Source organism: Podarcis cretensis, assembly GCF_951804945.1.
Source record: "Podarcis cretensis genome assembly, chromosome: 4".
In the NCBI taxonomy this organism is placed as follows: Eukaryota; Metazoa; Chordata; class Lepidosauria; order Squamata; family Lacertidae; genus Podarcis; species Podarcis cretensis.
In genome coordinates, this window is record NC_137173.1 from 15166945 (window position 1) to 15191225 (window position 24281).

General features: G+C 45.9%; 1 protein-coding gene across 4 annotated transcripts in view; it reads right to left on the minus strand.

Moving 5' to 3' along the window:
* Positions 1-24281, minus strand: part of NOX4 (NADPH oxidase 4) — a 100985-nt gene that overhangs the window by 67954 nt on the left and 8750 nt on the right. For 2 of the 4 annotated variants that reach the window (XM_079973822.1, XM_079973823.1), the window contains 8 exons: positions 16149-16259; positions 14838-14922; positions 13566-13663; positions 12480-12507; positions 10251-10323; positions 8880-8960; positions 2113-2335; positions 627-794 (listed from right to left, as the gene is read on the minus strand). In XM_079973822.1, coding sequence (XP_079829948.1) covers positions 627-794; positions 2113-2335; positions 8880-8960; positions 10251-10323; positions 12480-12507; positions 13566-13663; positions 14838-14922; positions 16149-16259 — 867 coding nt within the window. Of the gene's footprint in view, positions 1-626; positions 795-2112; positions 2336-8879; positions 8961-10250; positions 10324-12479; positions 12508-13565; positions 13664-14837; positions 14923-16148; positions 16260-23168; positions 23246-24281 lie in introns of those variants that run through there. The other 2 variants (XM_079973824.1, XM_079973825.1) reach the window with 2 other exon arrangements.

The following is a 24281-nucleotide window of genomic DNA, read 5'->3' on the forward strand; positions in this document are numbered from 1 at the left end:
TGGAGGAGGAGGAGGAGGAGGAATTTGGATTTGATATCCCGCTTTATCACTCCCCGAAGGAGTCTCAAAGCAGCTAACATTCTCCTTTCCCTTCCTCCCTCACAACAAACACTCTGTGAGGTGAGTGAGGCTGACAGACTTCAGAGAAGTGTGACTGGCCCAAGGTCACCCAGCAGCTGCATGTGGAGGAGCGGGGAAGCAAACCCGGTTCACCAGATTACGAGTCTACTGCTCTTAACCACTACACTACACTGGCTCTCTCTGAAGGATTCAGGAGATGCAAAAATTTTTCACACCGTGCAATGCTAAACTATGGAACTTGCACCTCCAGGAAGCAATGACGGCCACTGACGTGGGTGGCTTTCAAAGGAGATTAGACAAATCCAAAGAGGATAAGGCAATCAATGTCTACTAACCATGATGGCCATTCTCTGCCTCCACAGTTGGAGGCAGCAACGCTTTGGAATACAGTTCCTGGAAGCCAGAGGAGGGGGAAATGCTCTCAAGTTCAGGTCCCGCTTGCTGGTTTCCCAGAGACATGTGAGAACATTGGCCTGACCTAGCAGGCTCTTCTTATGTTCAGGACACAAGAGTTCAGGGGCCAGGAATAGCATCCATTAGCTCACCTGTCCAGGTCTCGCTTTGAAGTCCTCCTTTACCATCTGCACCTCAAGGACATCGCAGGGGTGGCTGATGGCCGCAGTTATCGTGACAGGTTTGTTGCTACTACAGATGTAGCGGTAAAGCCTTTCGGCACAGTACAAACACAACGGTCCAGAGATCCAGAGCCATGTCTGAAAAGTGGGGGACATGACAAAAGCCTTGTAAGCCAAAACACTGGCTAGTAAGCTGGTACAGTCTTACCCCCTTGTTACATTTGCTTCATGTTATGTTTTTTCATGTTGCGTCCTGCGGCAACCAGGAAGTACCAGGAAGGGTTACTTCGGGTTTCGCCACTCGCACATGCTCAGACGCGCAAAATGACATCATGCGCATGCGCAGAAGTGGTGAATCTCAACCCGTGTGTGTGCAGATGTGCCACTGCGGGTTGCGTTCCTTTCATGTTGTGAACGGGCCCCCGGAACGGATCCCGTTCACAACCAGAGGTACCACTGTATTCAAAATCCAGACTCACTACTGTAGTCAAAGGAGAAGCCACAAAATATCAGGATATGCCTCCATGGAGTCACAGATTTAATCTGGGTCCACTCAGGCCTTCTCTGGCACTCTAATAATAATAATAATAATAATAATAATAATAATAATAATAATAATAATAATTTATTTATATTCCGCCCATCTGGCTGGGCTTCCCCAGCCACTCTGGGCGGCTTCCAGGAAATATTAAAATACTGTGATACATCAAACATTAAAAGCCTCCCTAAACAGTGCTGCCTTCAAATGTCTTCTAAAAGTTTGGTAGTTGTTGTTCTCTTTGACATCTGGTGGGAGGGCGTTCCACAGGGCGGGCGCCACTACCAAGAAGGCCCTCTGCCTGGTTCCCTGTAACTTGGCTTCTCATCGTGAGGGAACCGCCAGAAGGCCCTCGGAGCTGGACCTCAGTGTCCGGGTAGAAGCACAACACTGCCATCACAGTAAAATGCTCCATCTTAGAAGAGGCATTGCCATTTCTTGCAGAGAAAAGAGGGAAGTCCCCAATTAGAATTGTGCTTAGCACTTGCAGTTGTTATAAATACCTGCATTAAAAATAAAACTTTGAAAAGTTTGCTAACAAAAGAGATTTAGTCCAACGACCTTTAGTTTAACTGACAACCTTTCCTCAGCTGTTTTAGTGCAGCAATCCCTATTCACTAAGTGTTGCGGCAGACTTCCTTTAGCCAAATTGCCTCTGGCTTGTATGCCCCTTAGTCCCTCTGCTTTATCTTCCAAACCATTGCCTCAAAACCTCAAACAGAACCACAAAGGCACACATGCGCATGTTTGAAATCTTGGCCTAAATGACAATTTCTCCTTCCCTCAAACTTATCTGAAAACAGCTTTCTTCCCCGGAGCAGTTGGAATGTTTATGAACATTCCGTGTTTTCACATCAGCAAAGCCAACTGGTTTCTTCACCGCCACGAGCGAAATACAGCGAAGATGTTCATACAAACCTCGGGGAAATGGGCTTGAAATTTCGGTTCCTCGGTGCACACAAAGCTGCTTTGAAGAAGTGGTTCCAGCTCCACCAACCCTCCAGGGAGAGGTTCCAGGGCATTTTCAGACGGCAGCTTTTCAAAACCAGGTGCAAATTGCCTGTCCTCCTGAACTGTTGCATTAGGGTTCAAACACCCTGGCGGGTGCTCCTTTAGATTAGTTTGGTATTTCAGAACTCCTCTAGAGAAATACAAAGAGAGAAACGTTTTGTTTTGCTCTCCTTTTAAAAATTTGAATTTCTCCCCATCTGAAGTTCTGATGAGCAGAAAATAACTGATCAAAATGTACAACCTTAATCATCATAAGCCATGCATATCTTGCAGTTTCCTGTGTGATCCACATCCTCGGTACACTCTACACCTGTTTCCCCACTCCGCTGGTCTGGGCGGCGGAGGAGCCCCCTGCTGCCGCCACTTCCTCCTGGAAGGGGCGTTGCCCAGAAGCGTCTGTGGCTTCGGATTGGCTGCAGGAGCTTCCTGCAGCCAATCCGAAGCCACGCCAGCGTCACGGAAGTCAGTCCCCACGTGGCGAGGCCCCCGCACCGGTTTAGCGCGGGGACTGACCGAGCGGGTGGCAGGGTCCACAAAGTTCGTGGCCCAGATTAACGAACCCGGTGGGCCGCATGCGGGCCCCGGGCCTTAGTTTGCCGACTCCTGACCTAAGCCATCAGCTCAGAAAATCAGCCATCAGCAGAAGCCACCTCAGAACAGAGATATAATATCAATTCTTTAGGGAACAATCCTGTCCTTCTATTAATTTTATGGTTAGCGGCATATTATGCTTCAGCAGGAGAGAAAGGAAGGGAAATAACCTGTCTTCTATTGAAACAAGGCCAATACTTGCCTTTGCAGAAATAATATGCCTGAGAGCCCTGGTCCTTTATTGGTTTCAGACTTGCATTTATATTAAAATGAAGGGGATTTGAAGACACAGTTAGGGATCAAAAGTAGGGGGAGGGCAATACAAGGAAATCCATTTCTGCCCACAAAACACACATGAATAGTTAAAAATAGTGAGGTGCCCAGATAAGGAATTTCTCTGGGTTCCCCTCTTTTTCCAATAGATGCCACTGCATATAATAATCAACACTATAGAAGATGTGGAGCAACACTGGAGAAATGTAACATACTACATCCATAACTCAAAGGCAAACATTCTTCTGCTTGGCTTCTGTTTTGTACGATCAAATAAGTTTTCTAACTTTTGTTTTGTTGCAGTAAACACAATAAAAATAAAACAATGGAAAGGAAATAGCTGACTTAGGAAGGAAAATGAAAACCTTTTTCAGATACAGAAGTATATACACAAGACATACATTTCTGAAAGGGACACGTTGCAGTGAATCATTCTACTAATGCCCTGATCCTCTGCCAAGATATACAATCTATTATTGCAAATTTAGAAGCACACAAAGCACTTGACAGCAGAAGCAGTGCTACATTATTCATTTTTGTCACCGGTGCTGACTTACAAGACTATACCTAAAAATGCCAAAAATACAGTAGCTCAGCTCAGTGCTGGGCTGAAATCCCTCTCCTAATTTTGCATCCCCATTCACAAAATCAGGAGGGAGACATGGGGTCAAAACTCATGGGTGCTCCTCCCGCTCCATGGCTTGCGGGTGCCATTTTGTTTCCCCCAGAATACCCGTGAGAACCAGGCTAAGTAATCATGGATATATTTTCTCTGTGGTGTGCTGTTGGTAGGATACTCTAGTTTGTGTACATTAATGGAATTGTGAGGAGGGGGCTTGGGATAGGAACCTAGGAAGATGCCTTAAACCAAGCCAGACCAATGATCCATCTAGCTCAGAATGGCCAGCAATGATTGGCAATCATTGTCCAGGATTTTAGACAAGGCCTGTTTGGAGTTGCCAAGGATTATATCTGGGGCAGTCTGCATTCAAGACAGGTACTTTACCATTGAGCAATGGTCCTCCCCAAAACCTTTGAAATGTAGGGACTCAGGTACACACATATTATCCAGGCCTTGTGAATGACTTGACTTGCAAACCGACCGAAGGAAAGTTCGGGTTTGTAGTTAAGGATTTAAGGACACATATTGGCTGTTGATCTCGAACACATGCGTACAGCAGCCACTCATATCACAGATCACCTCTAACAAACAAGATTTGCTCCCCATTGAGCGGGCATGGAAGTTGGTCCTTGTGCTTTCAGGAATGGGATATTTCCATGTTATTTGATTTCCAGGAAAAGATCTCTTTGCAGCCTCCTTAACCTTGAAAATTGCAAGAGTAAAGAGACCAAATTTGGGGTGGTACAGTGGCATACAAATCCCAGGTTCAGTTATCAGACATCTGTAGGCAGGGCTTGGAATATCCACTGTCTGAAATTGTGGAGAGCTTTGACCAATGAGTGAAGACAATAAAAACACAAGAGGTTAAAAAAAGTAAAGGTAAAGGATCCCTGGACAATTAAGTCCAGTCAAAGGCGACTATGGGGTTGCGGCACTCATTTCACTTTCAGGCCGAGGGAGCCACTGTTTGTCCACAGACAGCTTTCTGGGTTATGTGGCCAGCATGACTAAACCGCTTCTGGTGCAACGGGACACCATGACGGAAACCAGAGCGCACAGAAACGCTGTTTACCTTCCTGCCGCAGTGGTACCTACTTATCTACTTGTGCTGGCATGCTTTTGAACTGCTAGATTGGCAGAATCTGGGACAGAGCAACAGGAGCTCACCCCGTCCTGTGGAATCGAACTGCCGACCTTCTGATCGGCAAGCCCAAGAGACTCCATGGTTTAGAACACAGCGCCACCCACGTCCCTAAGAACACAAGAAGAGCCTGCTGGATCTTATTCAGTATTGACTTCTCACAGTGACCAATCAGATATCCTTAGGAAACCTGCAAGCAAGACCTGAGAACCAGAGCACTCTCCCTTCCTGTGGCTTCTAGGAACTGGAGTTTGGAGACATACTGCCTCTGACTGTGAAACCACAGCATAGCCACCACTGCAAGCAGCCATTGGTAGCCCTCTCCTCCATGAATTTGTCTAACCTTCCAAGTTGGTGGCCATGACTGCCCCATGTGCGAGAGAGTCCCATAGTTTAACTATGTGCTATGTGAAGAAGTGGGACGCTGGTGGCGCTGTGGGTTAAACCACAGAGCCTAGGACTTGCCAATCAGAAGGTCGGCAGTTCGAATCCCCATGACGGGGTGAGCTCCCATTGCTCAGTCCCTGCTCCTGCCAACCTAGGAGTTCAAAAGCACCCCAAAATGTACAAGTAGATAAATAGGGGTACCACTCTGGTGGGAAGGTAACGGTGTTTCCATGCGCTGCTCTGGTTCGCCAGAAGCGGCTTAGTCATGCTGGCCACATGAGCCGGAAGCTGTACGCTGGCTCCCTAGGACAATAAAGTGAGATGAGCGCCGCAACCCCAGAGTCGGCCATGACTGGACCTAATGGTCAGGGGTCCCTTTACCTTTACCTTTATGTGAAGAAGTACTTCTCCCCGTGCCCCCCATCTGTCCTGAATCTTTCAAAATTCAGCTTCACTGGTGGTCCATCAGTTCCAGTGCTTTGTGAGATGGAGAAAAACTTTCCCCTCTCCACTTTCTCCACACCATGAATAATTTTATAAATAAGTATCATGTCACCTGTTCTCTAAACTCAAACACTGCAACCTCTCCTCACAGGGAGGAATTTTGGTTGCCCTTTCTTCTTGGCTAGGTGGCCCAATGGTCTGGGTACAGGACAGATCCCTGATCTCACATGGGCTTACACATTTCCCCAACCTGAACTGAAGAAATCAACTTGCTTCTCCATGGGGAGGAAGGAGGGGGAAGTATTGTTACAAACTTGCTCCCCATCCAAACTTCATTGCAGATCCACTAACTGCTCCCCTTCCACACTCTCGATGTCCAAGTATTCATTTTCCTCCGGCGGTTCTGGACTAGATCAAAGCCAGAGCAGATGAAGTCTTAGGAAGTGTTTTGCCCATCTGGCTCTTGTTGTGGCAATGACTCAGCCATCAACATATAGGCCATTTATCCAGGCAGAGCAACTGGCAACTGGCAAAACTCCATCGCAGCAAAGAGAACAAAGGTGATTAACACCAGCTGAGGACATGGTCCCAAAGGCTCCCATAACTCCAACGTCTGCTATGTCATTGTTTGAGAGCATGTGTTTGGGCCCTGTCCAGCTTGGCTATTGTTGGCTAAACTCAGAGGAGCAGCCAGTTTAGGTTTGGACCAAACATTAGTCACCCATTGTACTTTTTTGTTTTTCAGAAACTGAAACAGCAGAGTGAGAGTACATAGGAGCATTGGGGGGGGGGTACCATTCCAGGGTTCAGAAGACCCAGAGGCAAACTGCAAAAATATCAAAAGGGGATGGAATGCATGACAGAGCCAAAAAAATATGTCAAGGAGAACAAGTGGAGTCAAGGCAGTTTTAGGCTAGATGTCTTGACGGAGCTTACATGTACCAAGCTGGGATGGGAGGGGGGCGGAACTAATGTTTTGCATGTGGCCTACATTGTGCAAACCCACATAATCTGTTTATTTGCACATCAGTTCATTGTACTCTTCTTAGCCATGGGAGAGGGAAAGAGCTATGCAGAGAGCCCCATCCACTGGAAATCCTGCTAGTTTGGGAGATTTCACTCACAATGATCACAAGTTTTGAGGCATAACTTTACAGCTTTAAGGATTAGAAACTCACCCCTCCCCCAAAATATAGATACAGTGGTACCTCCGGATTTGAACAGGATCCGTTCCGGAGCCCCGTTCGCATCCAGAAGCAAACGTAACTAGCAATGGCACGTCTGCGCACGCGCACGTCGTTTTTCGCTGCTTCTGCGCATGTGTGTGACGTCATTTTAAGCGTCTGCGCATGCGCAAGCGGCGAAACCCGGAAGTAATGTGCTCCGTTACTTCCGGGTTGCCACGGACCGCAACTCAAATGTACTCAACATGAAGCATATTCAACCTGAGGTACGACTATACTCTGGCCTTTATAATTACTAAGGATATTTTGGACAAGACATACATGGACAAATAATTTAAAAATGACCCTCCTTAACTTGTATGTCAGGAATCATTCCTTGAAACGCAGGTGAGCCAACACCTTTTACTTAATATGTCTACATGCACGTGAATCCTGCCCGGTCTGTTTTTCTATTTACCCTTAGTTTTCACCCAGATCCTGCTAGGAGGAATCACACTGAGAAGGGACTCAGAAGATGATCTCAGGGTCCAGGTAGGTCCGTATGGAAAGAGGAAGTCCTTGAGGTATTGTGGTCCTGAGCTGTTTGAGGCTTTATAGGTCAAAACCAGAACTTTGAATTGGGCCCAGGAACTAACTGGTACCCAGTGCAGTCGGACCAGAATCGGTGTAATATGCTCAAACCGCCTCCTTCAAACAGACAAGGGCCACCTCGTCTTGTAAAAAGGCATTGATCACCTCCCTGGCCCAGCCAGCTGTTCCCTCCTTGCTGTTTTTTATCAGCCAAGAGGGACAACAGTCTAGAGCAGTGGTTCTCAACCTGTGGGTCCCCAGATGTTGTTGGACTACAACTCCCATCATCCCTGAGCTCTGGCCTTGCTAGCTAGGGGTGATGGGGGTTGTAGTTCAACAACATCTGGGGACCCACAGGTTGAGAAAGGCTGGTCTAAAGGGTAAGTGGTCACTCTGACTGGTCCAAGCACCTTGTCCACATCCTCAAGCCTTACCAACTGAAACTCATCCAACACAACAGGACTAGACTGTGCTCTGGACACCCCATGAGATTCATCTGCTATAACAGCAGATTCAAGGTCTTGGTGAATGCAAGTAATTTTATCCTCAAAATGCTTTGCAAACGAGTCACAGTGAGCTACCATTGGTTCTATCACCTCCTTTGGGCCAGCCTGTAAAAGGCTTCATAAAACCCAGAAAATAATAATAATAATAATAATAATAATAATAATAATTTATTATTTATATCCCACCCATCTGGTTGATTTTCCCCAGCCACTCTGAGCGGCTCCCAATCAATACAGCATTAAATATTAAAAACTTCCCTAAACAGGGCTGCCTTCAGATGTCTTTTAAAGATAGGATAGCTGCTTATTTCCTTCACATCTGAAGGGAGGGCGTTCCACAGGGTGGGTGCCACTACCGAGAAGGCCCTCTGTCTGGTTCCCTGTAACCTCACTTCTTGCAATGAGGGAACTGCCAGAAGGCCCTCGGAGCTGGATCTCAGTGTCCAGTCTGAACAATGGGGGTGGAGACGCTACTTCAGGTATACAGGACCGAGGCCGCTCAGGGCTTTAAAGGTCAGCACCAACACTCTGAATTGTGCTCGGAAACGTACTGGGAGCCAATGCAGATCTCTCAGAAAAGCTCTACCAGGCGACATAATGAGGATGCAATGGCCTTCACTGCCACTAGGCAGGCTGGATAATGAGCCCTTACCAGGGTTCGGTTGCATTCATTCGGATCTTTCCTCCATTTGCATTCAAGCCATCTCTCCCAGCTTGTTTCCTCATTAAGACCAACATTGTATCTTAGTCCCATGACTTCAAAACCAGTAGTAAAGTCTCACCACCAATGCCCATAGCATGGGTGCTGAACTCATCTTCATTTCAAAACATTCCTTTGAAATCTGCTAAATTCACACAGCTCCAGAGCTGCGGTTTTGTCTGTCCTGCCCTGGCGTGCTTCAGTTTTTATGGCATGCTTCTGTGGCTGGGCTTCATCAACAGGGGCAATAACTTACCCAGAAACATGCAGCATCAGCAGAAAGTAGAAGACGAAAAAGAGGTTGTGGGTGTACCAGAAGATGTCATAATCAGAAACCCTGAAAGGAACAAAGTACAATTAAATGTTAGGCAATCAAAGCATTTTGCATTGTTGAAGTCACTTATGCTGAGGAGGCCATATTCCAAGTAGTTGCTGCTCAACTTAAATCTGGATACATCCTAGATTTTTATTTTTATTTTTAAATCTGGAACAAGCAAAAACAGATTTTGTTTACTCGCAGGGGAGATTGTGCCCCCCCCCCAAAAGTGAGCATGATCTAGATCGCTGAAAGACTGGACTAGGAGAGGGAAAGGAAGAAGGACTGAGAAGGAAAGGAAGAAGGCCTCAGCCCAGTATACCTGAAGGAGTGTCTCCACCCCCTTCGTTCAGCCCGGACACTGAGGTTCAGCTCCTGGGGTTTTCTGGCAGTTCCCTCACTGTGAGAAGTGAGGTTACAGGGAACCAGGCAGAGGGCCTTCTCGGTGGTGGTGCCCGCCCTGTGGAACACCCTCCCATCAGGTGTCAAGGAAATAAACAACTACCTGACTTTTAGAGGACATCTGAAGGCAGCCCTGTTTAGGGAAGTTTTTAACGTCTGGTTTTTTTTATTATGTTTTTAATATTCTGTTGGGAGCTGCACAGAGTGGATGGAGAAATACATAATAAATTGGGAGCTGCCCAATTTATTATACCCGGAAGTAGCGGTCGCATGAACCTGGTAAGTGATGCTTCAGTGGGGGTGGCATGAATGCAGGATGGCACCTTCCTGTTTCACCTCAGGGGGTGAAACAGGCCAGGCTGCCCCTGCTTACCCATGCCTTTTCCTCCCGGCACATGTCCCAGCTGAAGGAAGAAGGAAGTGGCAATGGCAATATGCCCACCCACAATGCAGTTCTGCAGGTGTGGATAAACCTTTCAGTGCTAGGACCACCTCCATCCATTTTCAAAAGGACACGCCGGGGGTGGAAACGCAGGCTCAGTCTGTACTGAGCTTTCCTTTCCGGCATGAAACTTGTTTAGGAAAAGGCGCTTTAATAATAATAATAATAATAATAATAATAATAATAATAATAATTTATTTATGCCCCGCTCATCTGGCTGGGCTTCCCCAGCCACTCTGGGCGGCTTCCAACCAAATATTAAAATACCGTAATACATCAAACATTAAAAGCTTCCCTAAACAGGGGTATAAAATATGAAACAGGTCCAGATTGTGGGTGGACTTGGTAGGAAAATAAAAGCGAGATCTCGGTGTGGAATAAACACAGAAAATAATGTTGAGTATACACAGCTGTACTCACTACACTAAGAGTCATTTGGTCAGATTAAATAAAAAATAAAAAATTACCTAATGGCATAAGTAGAGGCTGTAGACATTAGGAAGAGCACCAACACCATAAGAACCCCAGTTAATCCAGGAACTGAAAAAGAAATAAGAACGGTGGTCATAGGTTGCATTGGGGGAAAGTACGCCAGTCTTAGCACTGCTTAAAAAAAACAAAAGCCATTCATCATATCAGACTCTTCTCTGTGTATACTCTTTGTGGAGCGTGTTGACACGAGAAAGGGCCTTTTCAGTGGTGGCTCCTTGCTTACAGAATGCTCCCTCCCCAGGGAGGTATTATAAGCTTTCTTGGTTGCAATCGGTCCTAGTCAGCTTATGCCGTTCTAGTTGGGTTATCTACCAGGGTAGAAACTGGCAGTATCTCTACTGCAGGAGTGGTCAGAACTTTATCAGTGTGGGATGTTAGCATCCAAAATGCATGTGTAAAAGGTTAATGTTTGAAAGGGCTGTAGAACCCTTTGAGGTCGAACAGCTATTTCAGTCGGTTCAGTGATTAACAGTCTTGTGAGTTTTAACCGCTAGAACAGCAGGTGTATTTTGTGTTGTGCTGCATTAATAACCCAACTACATTAGTAAAAAAAAATTAAAAAGCGTTTTAAATTCATTATAACACGGTGACACCAGAGTTCTGTCCTACAGGAACGTAATTTCCCATTACAGTGCTACCTCTGGTTAAGAACTTAATTCATTCCGGAGGTCCGTTCTTAACCTGAAACTGTTCTTAACCTGAGGTACCACTTTAGCCACTGGGGCCTCCCGCTGCCTACGCACGATTCCTGTTCTCATCCTGAAGCAAAGTTCTTAACCCGAGGTACTATTTCTGGGTTAGCGGAGTCTGTAACTTGAAGTGTCTGTAACCTGAAGCATCTGTAACCCAAGGTACCACTGTATGAAGTTTATAATGTCTTTTCCTGAAATGCTTTTTTTAGATGTCTAGATCCAGCCTTAAGGTAAAGGTAAAGGGACCCCTGACCATTAGGTCCAGTCGTGACCAACTCTGGGGTTGCGGCGCTCATCTCACTTTACTGGCCGAGGGAGCCAGAGTACAGCTTCCGGGTCATGTGGCCAACATAACTAAGCCGCTTCTGGCGAACCAGAGCAGCGCATGGAAACGCCGTTTACCTTCCCGCCGGAGCGGTACCTATTTATCTACTTGCACTTTGACGTGCTTTCGAACTGCTAGGTTGGCAGGAGCAGGGACCGAGCAACAGGAGCTCACCCCGTTGCGGTGCTTCGAAACGCCGACCTTCTGATCGGCAATTCCTAGGCTCTGTGGTTTAACCCACAGAGCCACTCGCGTCCCTAGATCCAGCCTTAGTCAGCCTATAAATGTTAGCCTGTAACAGTTTGACCTATTTAAGAGAAACATCCACCTGCATTGTATATATCATAGAATCATAAAATTCTAGAGTTGGAAGGCACCCAAGGGTCATCTAGCCCAATGCCCTGCAATGCAGGAATCTCAGCTCAAGCATCCATGACAGATGGCCATCCAACCTCTGCTTATAAACCTCCAAGGAAGATTAATCTGGAACTACAAGTACACTAAGAAAAAGCTATATGCTCTTTAAACTTTAAACGAGAGTGTCTTGTGTAGTTTTTATAGGAGGGGGAAGAAGAACTAAAGGGTCAAACAACTCAGGTCTGTCTTCCACATAATCTGCAAATGGGAACAAAAGTCTAATTTCCAAAATATGGAGGGGTTGGTATTGGGGAAACCAGCACTGTTATTATTTATTGCATTAGTTAAATTTAAGTTTTTGCCCGCCTGTGTGTGGACAGGCCTGCAATCCTATGTAACTAACCCCTGAGAGCAAGTTATAATGAACCCAGGGGGACTTTCTTCCAAGTAACTATGTCTAGGAATGGTCCATGACCATTCAACAGAATGAAGATTATTATTATTATTTTTTGAAAGATGCAAACTTTCTGTTCTATATGTGTAGCAAAAAGACACTGTGACTCCATCTTCTGTATGGAGCAATTATGTGTCACATCTTTGGAACAATGGAACAAACGTTACTGTGATTTTTTATTTTTATTTTATTTTATTTAAAAAATCAGAGTTAAAAAGACAAGACAAGACGTTGCTGCTCATTTCAACAAGGAATTCTATTCTTTGTTCCAGTGAAGAACAGTAATTTATAATACTAGTCCATTTCTGTTTTTCAAAGCGTAGCCTGGAAAGTTAGCTGATTCAACACAATCCTGCAGTAGCTTTTGCTGACTTACCTGTAGCAAAAAGGAGTTTCCTGGGATCCTAGAAACCAGAGACAGACAGTATGAATTATTTAGCAAATTTACCCAGGGATAACTTAATCTGTATTCTGAGCAAGAGCTGGTGCTTCTGTGTTTGAAATGCTGACTTCCTCAAATAATATGTAACATCCAAGCACTTTCAGAATGCTGATCAGGAGCGCTCTCTCTCTCTCTCTCTCTCTCTCTCTCTCTGTGTGTGTGTGTGTTGGACCACAACAGCCTTTGCCAACCTGGTGCCCTCCAGATATTTTGGACTACAACTCACAACATCCCCAGCCAAACAGCGAACAAAGGCTGGACAAGAGCATCCCAGGGCAATGAGGAAAGTCATTCAGGAAAGACGGGTTATCCAGAATGAGAAAGAAAAGTGAGGGCCTGACCACACATTCGTTTCTCCCACGCTTTCTTAGAATTGGCGTCGGATCCACAGCACCAGTCCCCAAAAGCTTTCCATTTACAGTGGTACCTCGGGTTAAGTACTTAATTCGTTCCGGAGGTCCATACTTAACCTGAAACTGTTCTTAACCTGAAGCACCACTTTAGCTAATGGGGCCTCCTGCTGCTGCCGCACCGCCAGAGCACGATGTCTGTTCTCATCCTGAAGCAAAGTTCTTAACCTGAAGCACTATTTCTGGGTTAGCGGAGTCTGTAACCTGAAGCGTATGTAACCTGAAGCATATGTAACCTGAGGTACCACTGTACTGTTGTTAGCTGCTCTGAGCCCGGCTTCGGCTGGGGAGGGCGGGATATAAATAAAAACTTATTATTATTATTATTATAGACACACGCACAGGTGAGGAGCCTCAATGGTGCCCTTCCGGGGCTTCACTCAGGGCAAAAGCCCAGTAGATATGGCTCAGCCCCTTCCAATCCTCCTATTGTGGTCATACAGGCATTGTGACACATAAGTGAGCGATGTCGGGTGTGTGACCCTGGTGCAAAAGTGGCAAATGAATGGGGAACGCACGCCACCTGAGCGCACTGCTTCAAGGTGCCACCTGATGATGGCAGAATGGGAGGCAGCAATTTCAGGGAGGAAATAAAGTCCTGCCCACCCACCTCGCCATGATAGCTGGCTGCATTGAGCGCCAGGAACTCTTCATTGTAGTTCACAGAGAAGTTCAGAGCGTTCACCAGGTGAGCAGCAACGTGGATCACTAGAAAAGAGAGGACAACTCAGCTCATCAAAATGCTCTCGGAAGGCTTCATCCTCTGAAGCAGGGGTAGGGGAACCTTTCATTCATGGCCGCGTTTCCCTCTGGGCAGCCTTTGGAGGGTCACATGCCAGCAATGGGCGGGGCCAGAGGCAGAAGTGGGCAGAGCAACAAATGCACATTTTACCTGGATAGTTTCTGCACACTCTCTCTCATACACCCCACCACCCTCCCTCTATAGTGCTATCTTGGGTTGCATACGTCTTGGATTATAAACACGTCAAACCTGGAAGTGTGTGTCCCGATTTGCAACCTTTTTTTGGATTACAACCCATTTTTTTTTTATTACCAACAGAAAATTTTTTGGAGGCCCCATTGGCGAAAGTGCGCCTTGGGTTACAACCTGTTTTGGTTTACAAACGGACCTCCAGAACAGATTCTGGTTGTAAACCAAGGTACCACTGTATTATAATTTTTTACCATCATTTCATTATCTATTAAGTTCATATACTGCCCTTTATCAAAAGATCCCAGGGCGGTGTACAACATTAAGAACACATTTTATGGAGTACAATGATAAAAACATAATAAAAGCATAATAAATGGCAGCCTAATAATAAAACAATCATAGTACAGTGGTACCTCAGGTTAAGAACTTAATTTGTTCCGGAAGTCCGTTCTTAATCTGAAACTGTTCTTGACCTGAAGCACCACTTCAGCTAATGGGGCCTCCTGCTGCTATTGAGCCGTCTGAGCACGATTTCTGTTCTCATCCTGAAGCAAAGTTCTTAACCCGAGGTACTATTTCTGGTTTAGCAGAGTCTGTAACCTGAAGCGTATGTAACCTGAGGTACCATTGTAACAGGCCCTCACCCTAGCTTTAACAGGTCATAGATTATTTAATGGCCAAAGGCCAAAGGAATGTTTTCACCTGGCACCATTCCACAGTCAGGGAGCCACCACCAAAATGGCCCCTGCTCATCTTGCCACCCTCTGAACCTCTCAGGGGCGGCGGGCATAGGGAAGGGCCTCAGATGACAAACGCAGGGACTGGGTCAGTTCGTATGGGGAGAGGTGATCCTTCAGGTATTGAGGTCCTGAGCCGTGTAAGGCTCCAGCACCAGCACTTTGAATTGGGCTCGGAAACTGGGGGTCTCTCAGGGCTGAAGGAACATACCTGAAAAGACACATATCGTCACACCACACGTCACATGGAACGTTTTGCTTTTGTCCAGAAGCCTCCTGGTTTTTCGGCTTGCCACCTGGAAAAAGACGTCCGCAAGTGAGCCAGCGGTTCTCACCTCAAAGTGAATCAGCAGTTTGTGGGAAGAAGACATACCCAGCTCTCCTGGTAAATATTGAGGTGATTTGCAGTAGATCGGCAAGGATTTCTGAGTCCCGGTTGCGCAACTAAAGCAGCAATAAAAATGAATCCCCTCCACTGCACCTTAAATTATATTGATGAAGTGAAGGAAGCTGGGGTTTATTTTATTTTTACAGGAGGGCTGTAAGTTCTCTTCAGCTCTGGTACTCAGAAGGAATTCATGGGCACAGTGAATTCTCAGTGTATGTCTCTTGCAGCTGGCTGGTGGATCCCAAGGCTCTTGGACAAAACAAGTCTGAAGCCTGCACACTCTTGGTCTAATCTGTGGCTCTCCAGATGCTGGACTAAACAGATCCCATCAGTCCAATGGTCAGGGATGAGTCCAACAACATCTGGAAGGCCACATCCCTGCTCCCTGTTGAACTACAACTCCTGTCAGCTGTAGACCAGTGGCTACATTGGATGGGGATTATGAAAACTGTATTCCAACGACATCTGGAGGGCCAAAGGTTCCCCAACCTTGCTCTAAGAGCAGAGTCTTCCAGTCTTGGGACTGCAGGTGTTGTTGGACTACAGCTCCTATCCTCCCTGACCACTGGCTAAGTTATCTGTGGATGATGAGAGTTGTAGGCAAAACACATCTGAGGACTAATGGTTGAGGAACACTGCTCTGGAGCAAGGCTGGACTCCAACTCCCATCAGCCCCACCAACACAGCCAATGCTCAGGGGTGGGGACAACTGGAGAACATCTGGAGGGTCAAAGGTCCCCCAGCTCTGCTCAAGAGGATCACCAGTTCCCCACCGCTAGTGTACACAGAGATCATTGTCAGAAGCTCTTCCCTGATCATTAGCCTTCCTGGCTGTAGATGGAGCCCAGGGATATTTGGGGGGATACAGGAACCCCATCCCTGCCCTCTGAGTATGTCTTTAATCTCCAATTAGCTCACACATAGCATCTTCAGCCTTGTGCATCCAGGTGTCTCATAAATTGTGTCTTGGAGGCGGGGTGGGATACGACTGCAATGAAAGTGACTCATTAAAAGTGGTGATACAACCTCCCTGCCACCCCACAAGGAACTGAAAGCAAAGGTCAGAAAGGGAGCTTGTCATCTGCAGCCTCTCATTGGCTTTGTGCTAGCTATACCCACATGGTTCTTTCTTACCTTCCGAGACCCTCGGAGGAAGGACAGGAGAATCCGACACATGGGCAAGAGGACCAGGCTGCAGTTGAGGTTCAGGACCGACGCAGAAGCTCTGCTGAGGCACAATCCTAGCTAAACAAAAACAGCAAGGGTCAGAAGCAGGCCTGCTCAGGCTCCCAAGCCACCAAGCTGAGAAGAGCCCACAAGTCACATCTTAGGATCTGTGGAGAGACTGCAGCTCAGGAGCAGAACATCTGTCTTGCATGCAGAAGGTGCCAGGTTCAATCCCAGCCGTTTCCAGTTACTCAGGGTAGCAGGGGATGAAGCAGACTAGGGGTGAGGGACCTATGGTCCTCCAGATGTTGCTGGAATCCAACTCCCATCATCCCTCACCATTGTGCATGCTGGGTGGAGTTGATGGCAGTTGGGAGAAAAGAAGCATCAGCTACAGCTTTCTCACCTCTAGAATAGACACTTCCCTGCCCCAGACCCAGGAGAGCTCCTGTCATTCACACAACAGAGGAAAATACTGGACTGGGTGGACAAACAGTTTCAGCTAGTGTTAGGAAGTTTCCTTTGTAACCATGCTTGGCAATACCTCTGACTTCACCCCCAGAGGTGCACTCCATTATATATCGAGATGGACGGAAGCCAACAACCTCTAACTATAGAACATGGGTAGGCAAACTAAGGCCTGGGGGCTGGATCCGGCCCAATCATCTTCTAAATCCGGCCCGCGGACGGTCCAGGAATCAGCATGTTTTCACATGAGTAGAATGTAGCCTTTTATTTAAAATGCATCTCTGGTTGTTTATTTGTGGGGCCTGCCTGGTGTTTTTACATGAGTAGAAGGTGTGCTTTTATTTAAAAAGCAACTCTGGGTTCTTTGTGGGGCATAGGAATTTGTTCATTTCCCCCCCTCCCCCCAAAAAATAGTCTGGCCCCCCACAAGGTCTGAGGGACAGTGGACCAGCCCCCTGCTGAAAAAGTTTGCTGACCCCTGCTATAGAAGCAAAGCATAGCTAGAAGCCATTCATCCTCTATGAATTTGTCTAATTCCAAAGCATCCAGAGGTTCCCCATTCCTGCCATAGATCGCTGGAAAGCAAAAGGGCTACAGAGGCTAAATCTTTTTCTTTTCTTTTAATGAATGCTAAAATGTCAGGGAGAGGTCCTAGGGCACACACAGCCGTGACCCAACTTCCTGTACTTCAGAGTGTGCTTTACAGTGGCCAAGGGAGATCACGCGGCATCCCACGGACAGCTGCTGCCTGGAGGAGTCTGAAAGCCAAATGGCAAAGCTCGTGCCTGCTCTGGAAACTGTTGCTCTGAAGGCTCCGCATGGATGTTTGCATTCCCAGCGTCCAAGCACATGTCTGCACCACCCACAAGCGATCCTGCATATCCACTTTCCAGGCACCCTCAAATTGCATTTGCAGCCACTCTCCTCTCCCAACATCAATGGAAGATGTTCAGCAGGCATGCAACCCTTTCAGAGATTCAGAGCCGAAACACGCACTCAGAATCCTGCAATGCAACTGGCTTGGCTGTATTATTTCAAACTGTGAAGCGGCTCTGCTTTACAGAGCAATCCGTGCAGACAGAAAAGGATTATGTCAGGAAGAAGGACCTTTCCCCTGAAACATTGACTTTCTGACTGCAGGGTCGCCCACCTGTCAATCATCTGAGGGCACATGCAGGCAATTAAGAATACATCCATCCACAATGGTTAATTGAAGTCTGTTTTTAACATCCTGGGGATGCCTGGGATTGAACCTGGGACCTTCTGCATGCAAAGCAGATGCTCTACCACTAAGCTACAAACCTTCCTCGAATGGGCTGCTATAGCAGGGCCTTTCTAATGTTCACAACTGTGCTAATCTTTAAGGTGCCACGAGGCTCTGTTATTTTTCCTGCATGGCTTGCCCTCCAGAAACAGAAAGAGTCTACAACTGCCAGGTCCAAACCCACATCAGTCCGAACTGTGGTGGGTTGTCCCAACGGCTTTACTATCACGCACACGGTAACAAATTAGGAAGCTTAAAGAATATTTGAAAAAAATATGTTAATATTTAAATCTTAGAATAGCTCTGGAAGCGGATATAGGCTGTAGGGTTAGAAGTAGAAGATAGTGTATTTTAAAATAGTATACTTTGTAAGTGATAAAATGTGAAGATTTTTATGGTAAAAGTAAGCGTGATAAAAAAAATGGTTAGAAATTATGATCTATGTAAACTGCTAAAGATGAGGTAAAAGGAAAATCAGACAGGGGGACTTGGGGAAGCTCACCTAACAATGTTTAGAAAAAATAAGGACAAGACAAGAATTTGTTTGTATTGTTTGTTTTCCTGTTTGTGTTGTTTAGTTGTGTTATAAAATGAATAAAAAAATTGGGGGGGGGCGGAGAAAATAAAAAAGAAATGGGTCCCACCATTCACGTTGGGGCTAAAAGTGGCTCTCACATTGGCAAAGGTCGAAGACTATTGGAGTAGGGTCTTTCAGCCTGGGAAAGAGGAGGCTGAGGGGATATATGATATGACAGCCACCTTCAAATATCTCAAGGGCTGTCACATGGAGGATGAAGCAAACCTGATCTCCCCTTCTCTGGAGGGGAGGACTCGAACCAATGGCTTCAAGCTCCAAGGAAGGAGATTCCAACTCAACATCAGGAAGAACTTTCTGATAGTAAGAGCTGTCCGACAGCAGAATGGTCTCCCTCGGAAGGTGATGGACTCTCCTTCCTTGGAGGTTTCTAAGCAGAGGTTGGAAGGTCATCTGTCATGGATGCTTTAGCTGAGATTCCTTGCACTGCAGGGGGTTGGACCAAACGACCCTTGTAGAGTTGGACCCTTCCAATTCTACAACGCTGTATGAGTCTATGACTCTGCAGTGTGAGAGTGTTTCTCTCAGCGTGAGAATCTGAGCAGTGCAAGCAGGTTCCTGTCTTCATTTGGCAGAATGAGGGAGGGTCTAGGTCGAAAGAAGAATGGCAGGCGAAATTAATGGACTATGCAGAATTGGACAAAATGACAGGAAGGATTCGAAACCTGCGGGACCAGAGATTTACAGAAGGTTGGAAGAAGTATATGAATTATTTGAAGAGCAACTGTAATCAACAAATTACACTAGTAGGACTATAAGACGTTTTGTAAGGAGAAATATACGAAGTGTTACAAAGTAGAAAAAGACAGAGATATTGGTTAAGAGTTTGAAATGTAACAGGGAAAATAAGAAATGCATACTAAGAGATTAGATTGGAAAATTTTCAGACAGGACTGATGGAAGTCAAAAAAATTGAGTAAGATGTAAAAGTATGTCTCATATATATATATATATATGCCTCATATATATATATATGAGGGTCTAGGTCTGTGCTCCTTCACCCCACTGTTTCAAAAGCCAGCCTTGTACTATGGGGACCAAGGAACAAAGCATTTCCATTTCCCCACCACCACCATGATGTGGAGGTCACAGAGAAGAGTGAGGCTCCTCTCGTGTTGAAGCAAAGGACGTACAGAGGCCTCCTTATAATCTATCCCATCAAGGAGCAGCAAACTGATGGGACATCTGGACCATATTGCAGGCGAGAAAATAATAAAGGATGCAATTATGACGTAATGAGAAAGCTTTCTCCAGAGAAGCAGCAAGACAGTGGTGTAAACAAAGGAATGTCTTTCATTCCTAACTGCAGAGCTATATGTGGCATCGCTTCCTAAAAAGTGTCCTTCCAGCATGCAATGAGGGTTTGGGACCCTGAAGCAAAGCAGGTAATCTCTCCGTTAGCATCTGAAATGGGATTATTTACGAAATATACTCAGAGTCGAGAGTGGATTTCATGCTCTTTATTCAGCTCATAGTGGTGAGGAGGAGGAATGGAAGTTCCCCCAGAATGTCTGCTTTATATACATTATTTACACAATGGGCCCCATGTGATTGGCTAATTCCGGGATTCTCCTGTAGGCCAATCAGGTTGCGGATTCACTTCTACCTGGAGCTGGATTGGGTGGCTCCTGTGGACCAATCAGACTGCTGCATTCTGGATCCTATTGTTTTAGGACCAATCAGACTGCTGCATTTTGGATCCTATTCCACTCAGTACATAACAATTTATCTGAGATTATACTTCATCATAGAGCTGGAAGGGGCCATGAGATGTTTTAGTGCAGTGTTTCTCAACCTGTGGGTCCCCAGATGTTGTTGGATTACAACTCCCATCATTCCTAGTCAGCATGACCAGTGGTCAGGGATGATGGGAGTTGTAGTCCAACAACATCTGGGGACCCACAGGTTGAGAACCGCTGATTATTCTAGCTCAACCCTCTGCAATGCAGCAATCTTTTAGCCCAACGTGGGGATCAAACCCATGACCCTGAGATAAAGAGTCTCATGCTCTGCTGACTGAGCTATCCCTTGCTTGAGGACCCTGTAAAGGGGGAGGGAGGAATCTGTTGCCCTCCAGATGTTCCCATCAGTCCCTAGCCAGCATGGCTAAAAATAAATAGAGAAAACCCAGCAAATCGGTTCATTCTGTCTCACTGCCTTTTGCCTCTAAGGAGAAGGCTCTGCTGCAAACCTATGCTCTCTACCCGCCAGGCCAAATCTGTTCTTCGGCTTGCACAGGAAAATCACACACACAAGCAAATGCAGTTGAGCTGAAGCCAGAACGAAATACAAGATTTTGTGCTTTTCTTGCTGCTTTTCCTGCCCCTTTTGAAGGAGGAACCTCCTTCCCCAGATTTTGACTAGCCCACTGTCCTCACCCAAAGGACTGTCTCCCGGTCTTCTTTTACATGCTGTTACATCACTGGCCACTTTGACACCATACAGTGGTACCTCAGGTTACATATGCTTCAGGTTACATACGCTTCAGGTTACAGACTCCGCTAACCCAGAAATAGTGCTTCAGGTTAAGAACTTTGCTTCAGGATGAGAACAGAAATCGTGCTCTGGCAGCGTGGTGGCAGCAGGAGGCCCCATTAACTAAAGTGGTGCTTCAGGTTAAGAACAGTTTCAGGTTAAGTACGGACCTCCGGAACGAATTAAGTACTTAAGCCGAGGTACCACTGTATGTGTAAAACCACTATGATATGGCCTTAAACAGCCATGGCTTTGTCCAAAGAAGTCTGGGAAGTTGTTTAGGTTGCTAAGAGTTATTAGGAGGCCCCATATTCCTCTCGAAGAGCTACAATTCCCAGAGAAGTCTAACAACTGATCCCTCTTCCCTCTTGGCTATTCCATGAGCATTCATTTTGATTTGTTTTCAGGGAGGTTCGATGACATTACGTCACAGCAAGCGCATTTCCCTTTTCTCCCATAACTGTCCTTACTGCAAAATGCCTGGTATTTTGGTGAAGTAGGCTTGCTGGCACAAGACCACAACTATAGTTATAGCATAGCCATCTTCAAATATCTAAAGCTGGGGTTCCCAATTAGACCCCTGTTTTTCAAAAGCCAAGCCACGGACCCCCTACTTTTGAAAATTTTGATATCTCTATAGTAGTGTTTGTTATGTGAACGGTTCAATGGACCCCTGGGGTGGGTTACATAGACCCCCTGTGGTCCATGGACCACCAATTGGGAACTACTGATCTAAAGGGCTGTCACATGGAAGATGAAGCGAGCTTGTTTTCTCCTGCTCCAGAGAGTAGGACCCGAAACAATGGATTCTAATAATGATAAAGGAAATTCCAGCTAAAGATCAGGAAGAACTTTCTGATGGTAAGAGCTGTTTGACAGCAGAATAGAGCACCTTGGGTGTTCTCCTTCATTGGAGATTTCAAAAGAGAGGTTGGATGTCAGAGATTATTCAACTGTGATTGAACAATATGACCATTGGGGGTCCCTTCCTACAATTCTGTAACTCTATGACTTTATTTCCCAAGAGTTGAAGGACAAGTGCATTCCACACATGCTGATTTGGCCCAGTATACATGAAGGAGTGTCTGCACTCCCATCGTTCAGCCCGGACACTGAGGTCCAGCTCCGAGGGCCTTCTGCCAGTTCCCTCACTGCGTGGTTACAGCGAACCAGACAGAGGGCCTTCTCGGTGGTGGTGCCTGACCTGTGGAATACCCTCCCACCAAATGTCAAGGAAATAAATAACTACCTGACTTTTAGAAGACATCTGAAGGCAGCCCTGTTTAGGGAAGTTTTTAGTGTTTGAAGTTTTATTCCAGGCATAGGCAAACTCAGCCCTCCAGATGTTTTGGGACTACGATTCCCATCATCCCTAGATAACAAGACCAGTGGTCAGGGATTATGGGAACTGTAGTCTCAAGACATCTGGAGGGCCGAGTTTGCCTATGCCCATTTTATTCTGTTTAATATTCTGTTAGGAGCCACCCATGGTGACTGGGGAAACCCACCAAGCTGGGCGGGCTATAAATTATTATTATTATTATTATTATTATTATTATTATTGGAAGACCAAAAAAGTGGGAGAAGAAAAGAGACATAATCACAACATAAAAGAAAAGCTGAGCTGCTTTTCAACTTTTCCATCTCGTATGAGAAGAAGAAGAAGAGGAGGAGGAGTTTGGATTCGATATCCCGCTTTATCACTACCCTGTGGAGTCTCAAAGCGGCTAACATTCTCCTTTCCCTTCCTCCCCCACAACAAACACTCTGTGAGGTGAGTGGGGCTGAGAGACTTCAAAGAAGTGTGACTAGCCCAAGGTCACCCAGCAGCTGCATGTGGAGGAGTGGGGAATCGAACCCGGTTCACCAGATTACGAGTCCACTGCTCTTAACCACTACACCACACTGAGATAATATAACACTTTTGCAAATGCGAACACCACCATAACTCATTATTTATGTGTGATTCCTGCATTTCAGGAGGTTGGACAACACGATCCTTTGCATCCCTTCCAATTCTACAGTTCTTTAATTCTATAATTGTGCAACCTGGCCTTGCCAGAAACACAGTCCAAAAGCACCCTCAGTTATAAACCAGCTTGATCTGAATAGAAAGCCCTCCATCCCATACACACACACACACATTGCTTTAGACAACCATTTTTGAACAGAAATCCCAGCATACATTAAAAAGAGTGCTGCCTGCCTCCTCTCTTCTCCCCCACACAAGGGATAACAACAGAAATGGCTCTTTGAATTTCAGAAGGCTTTGGAATGCCTGAAATCAAAACAGGGGCAATTATTCCCTTCCTAAAGAAAGGGAGAACTGTAACCCGATCCTAGGAGTGTTTGCTCAGAAGTAAGTCACACCAAGCAAGCAAGCATTGCAGAGCACCTTAGCAGCTGAGGCTAAAGCATGATTTCCCCTGAGACAAATCCACAATGAGAAAGAAAAACAAAAACCAGAACGTTTTCTGCATCTGAATATTACAGGATACGTTCCTCTATCCTTGTTATCTGAGCATCATAAAAGCTGAATGGTGCAACAAACGCACCAGAACTTCTGTTATTAAAAAGAGAAATCAATTTTCTAGGCCTTATGAGGACATGGGCAGCCGTTGCTTTTTAAAGGCCTGTTTTTTAGGTTCCTTGAGCCACCTTGTGACAGGGAGAAAACCAACACGTGAAGATACTCTCATTGTTATACCTCCACATAAGAAATAGTTGTTCTTCCTGGATTTCTGCCCTGAAGGTTTTAAAGGAACATTGCAATTAAAAAGAAGGCAGCACCAATGGGTGAAAGGATAAATTTGAAACTGAGCGAGCAATGCCTTCGCTGCTCTATTCAATACAGGTGCAATAAACAAAGAGACTTTGAGGTGCAAAACACATGTGCAGCACAAATAACACGTGCACATTTGAACATCTAGGTTTCCTTGCAAAACACACACGCAGAAACAGCAATCAGGGAAGAATCTTGCCTGGGGTGTAAATAGCCGTCTCTCAGTCTTGATTCCAACTGCAAACTGGGAACAATGTTGCCCCATTATTGTTCTTTCAGAAAAGTGTGCATTGGGTACGTCCACCTTTAAATGTAAGCTGTATCAAAATCCCCCCCCCCATCTTTAGCTAAAACATCCTGGGTAGACTACTTCCCCTCCCTTTTTCCCTTTTTTCTTTTGGCTGACAGCTCTTTCCGAAAGAAAACCGCACCAGGGCTCGTGAGAGTACGATGGAAAGGATGGGAAGGTTCATTTTATTTAAAGAAAAGAAACGAAAATCCTTTCCCTTGAGAAAT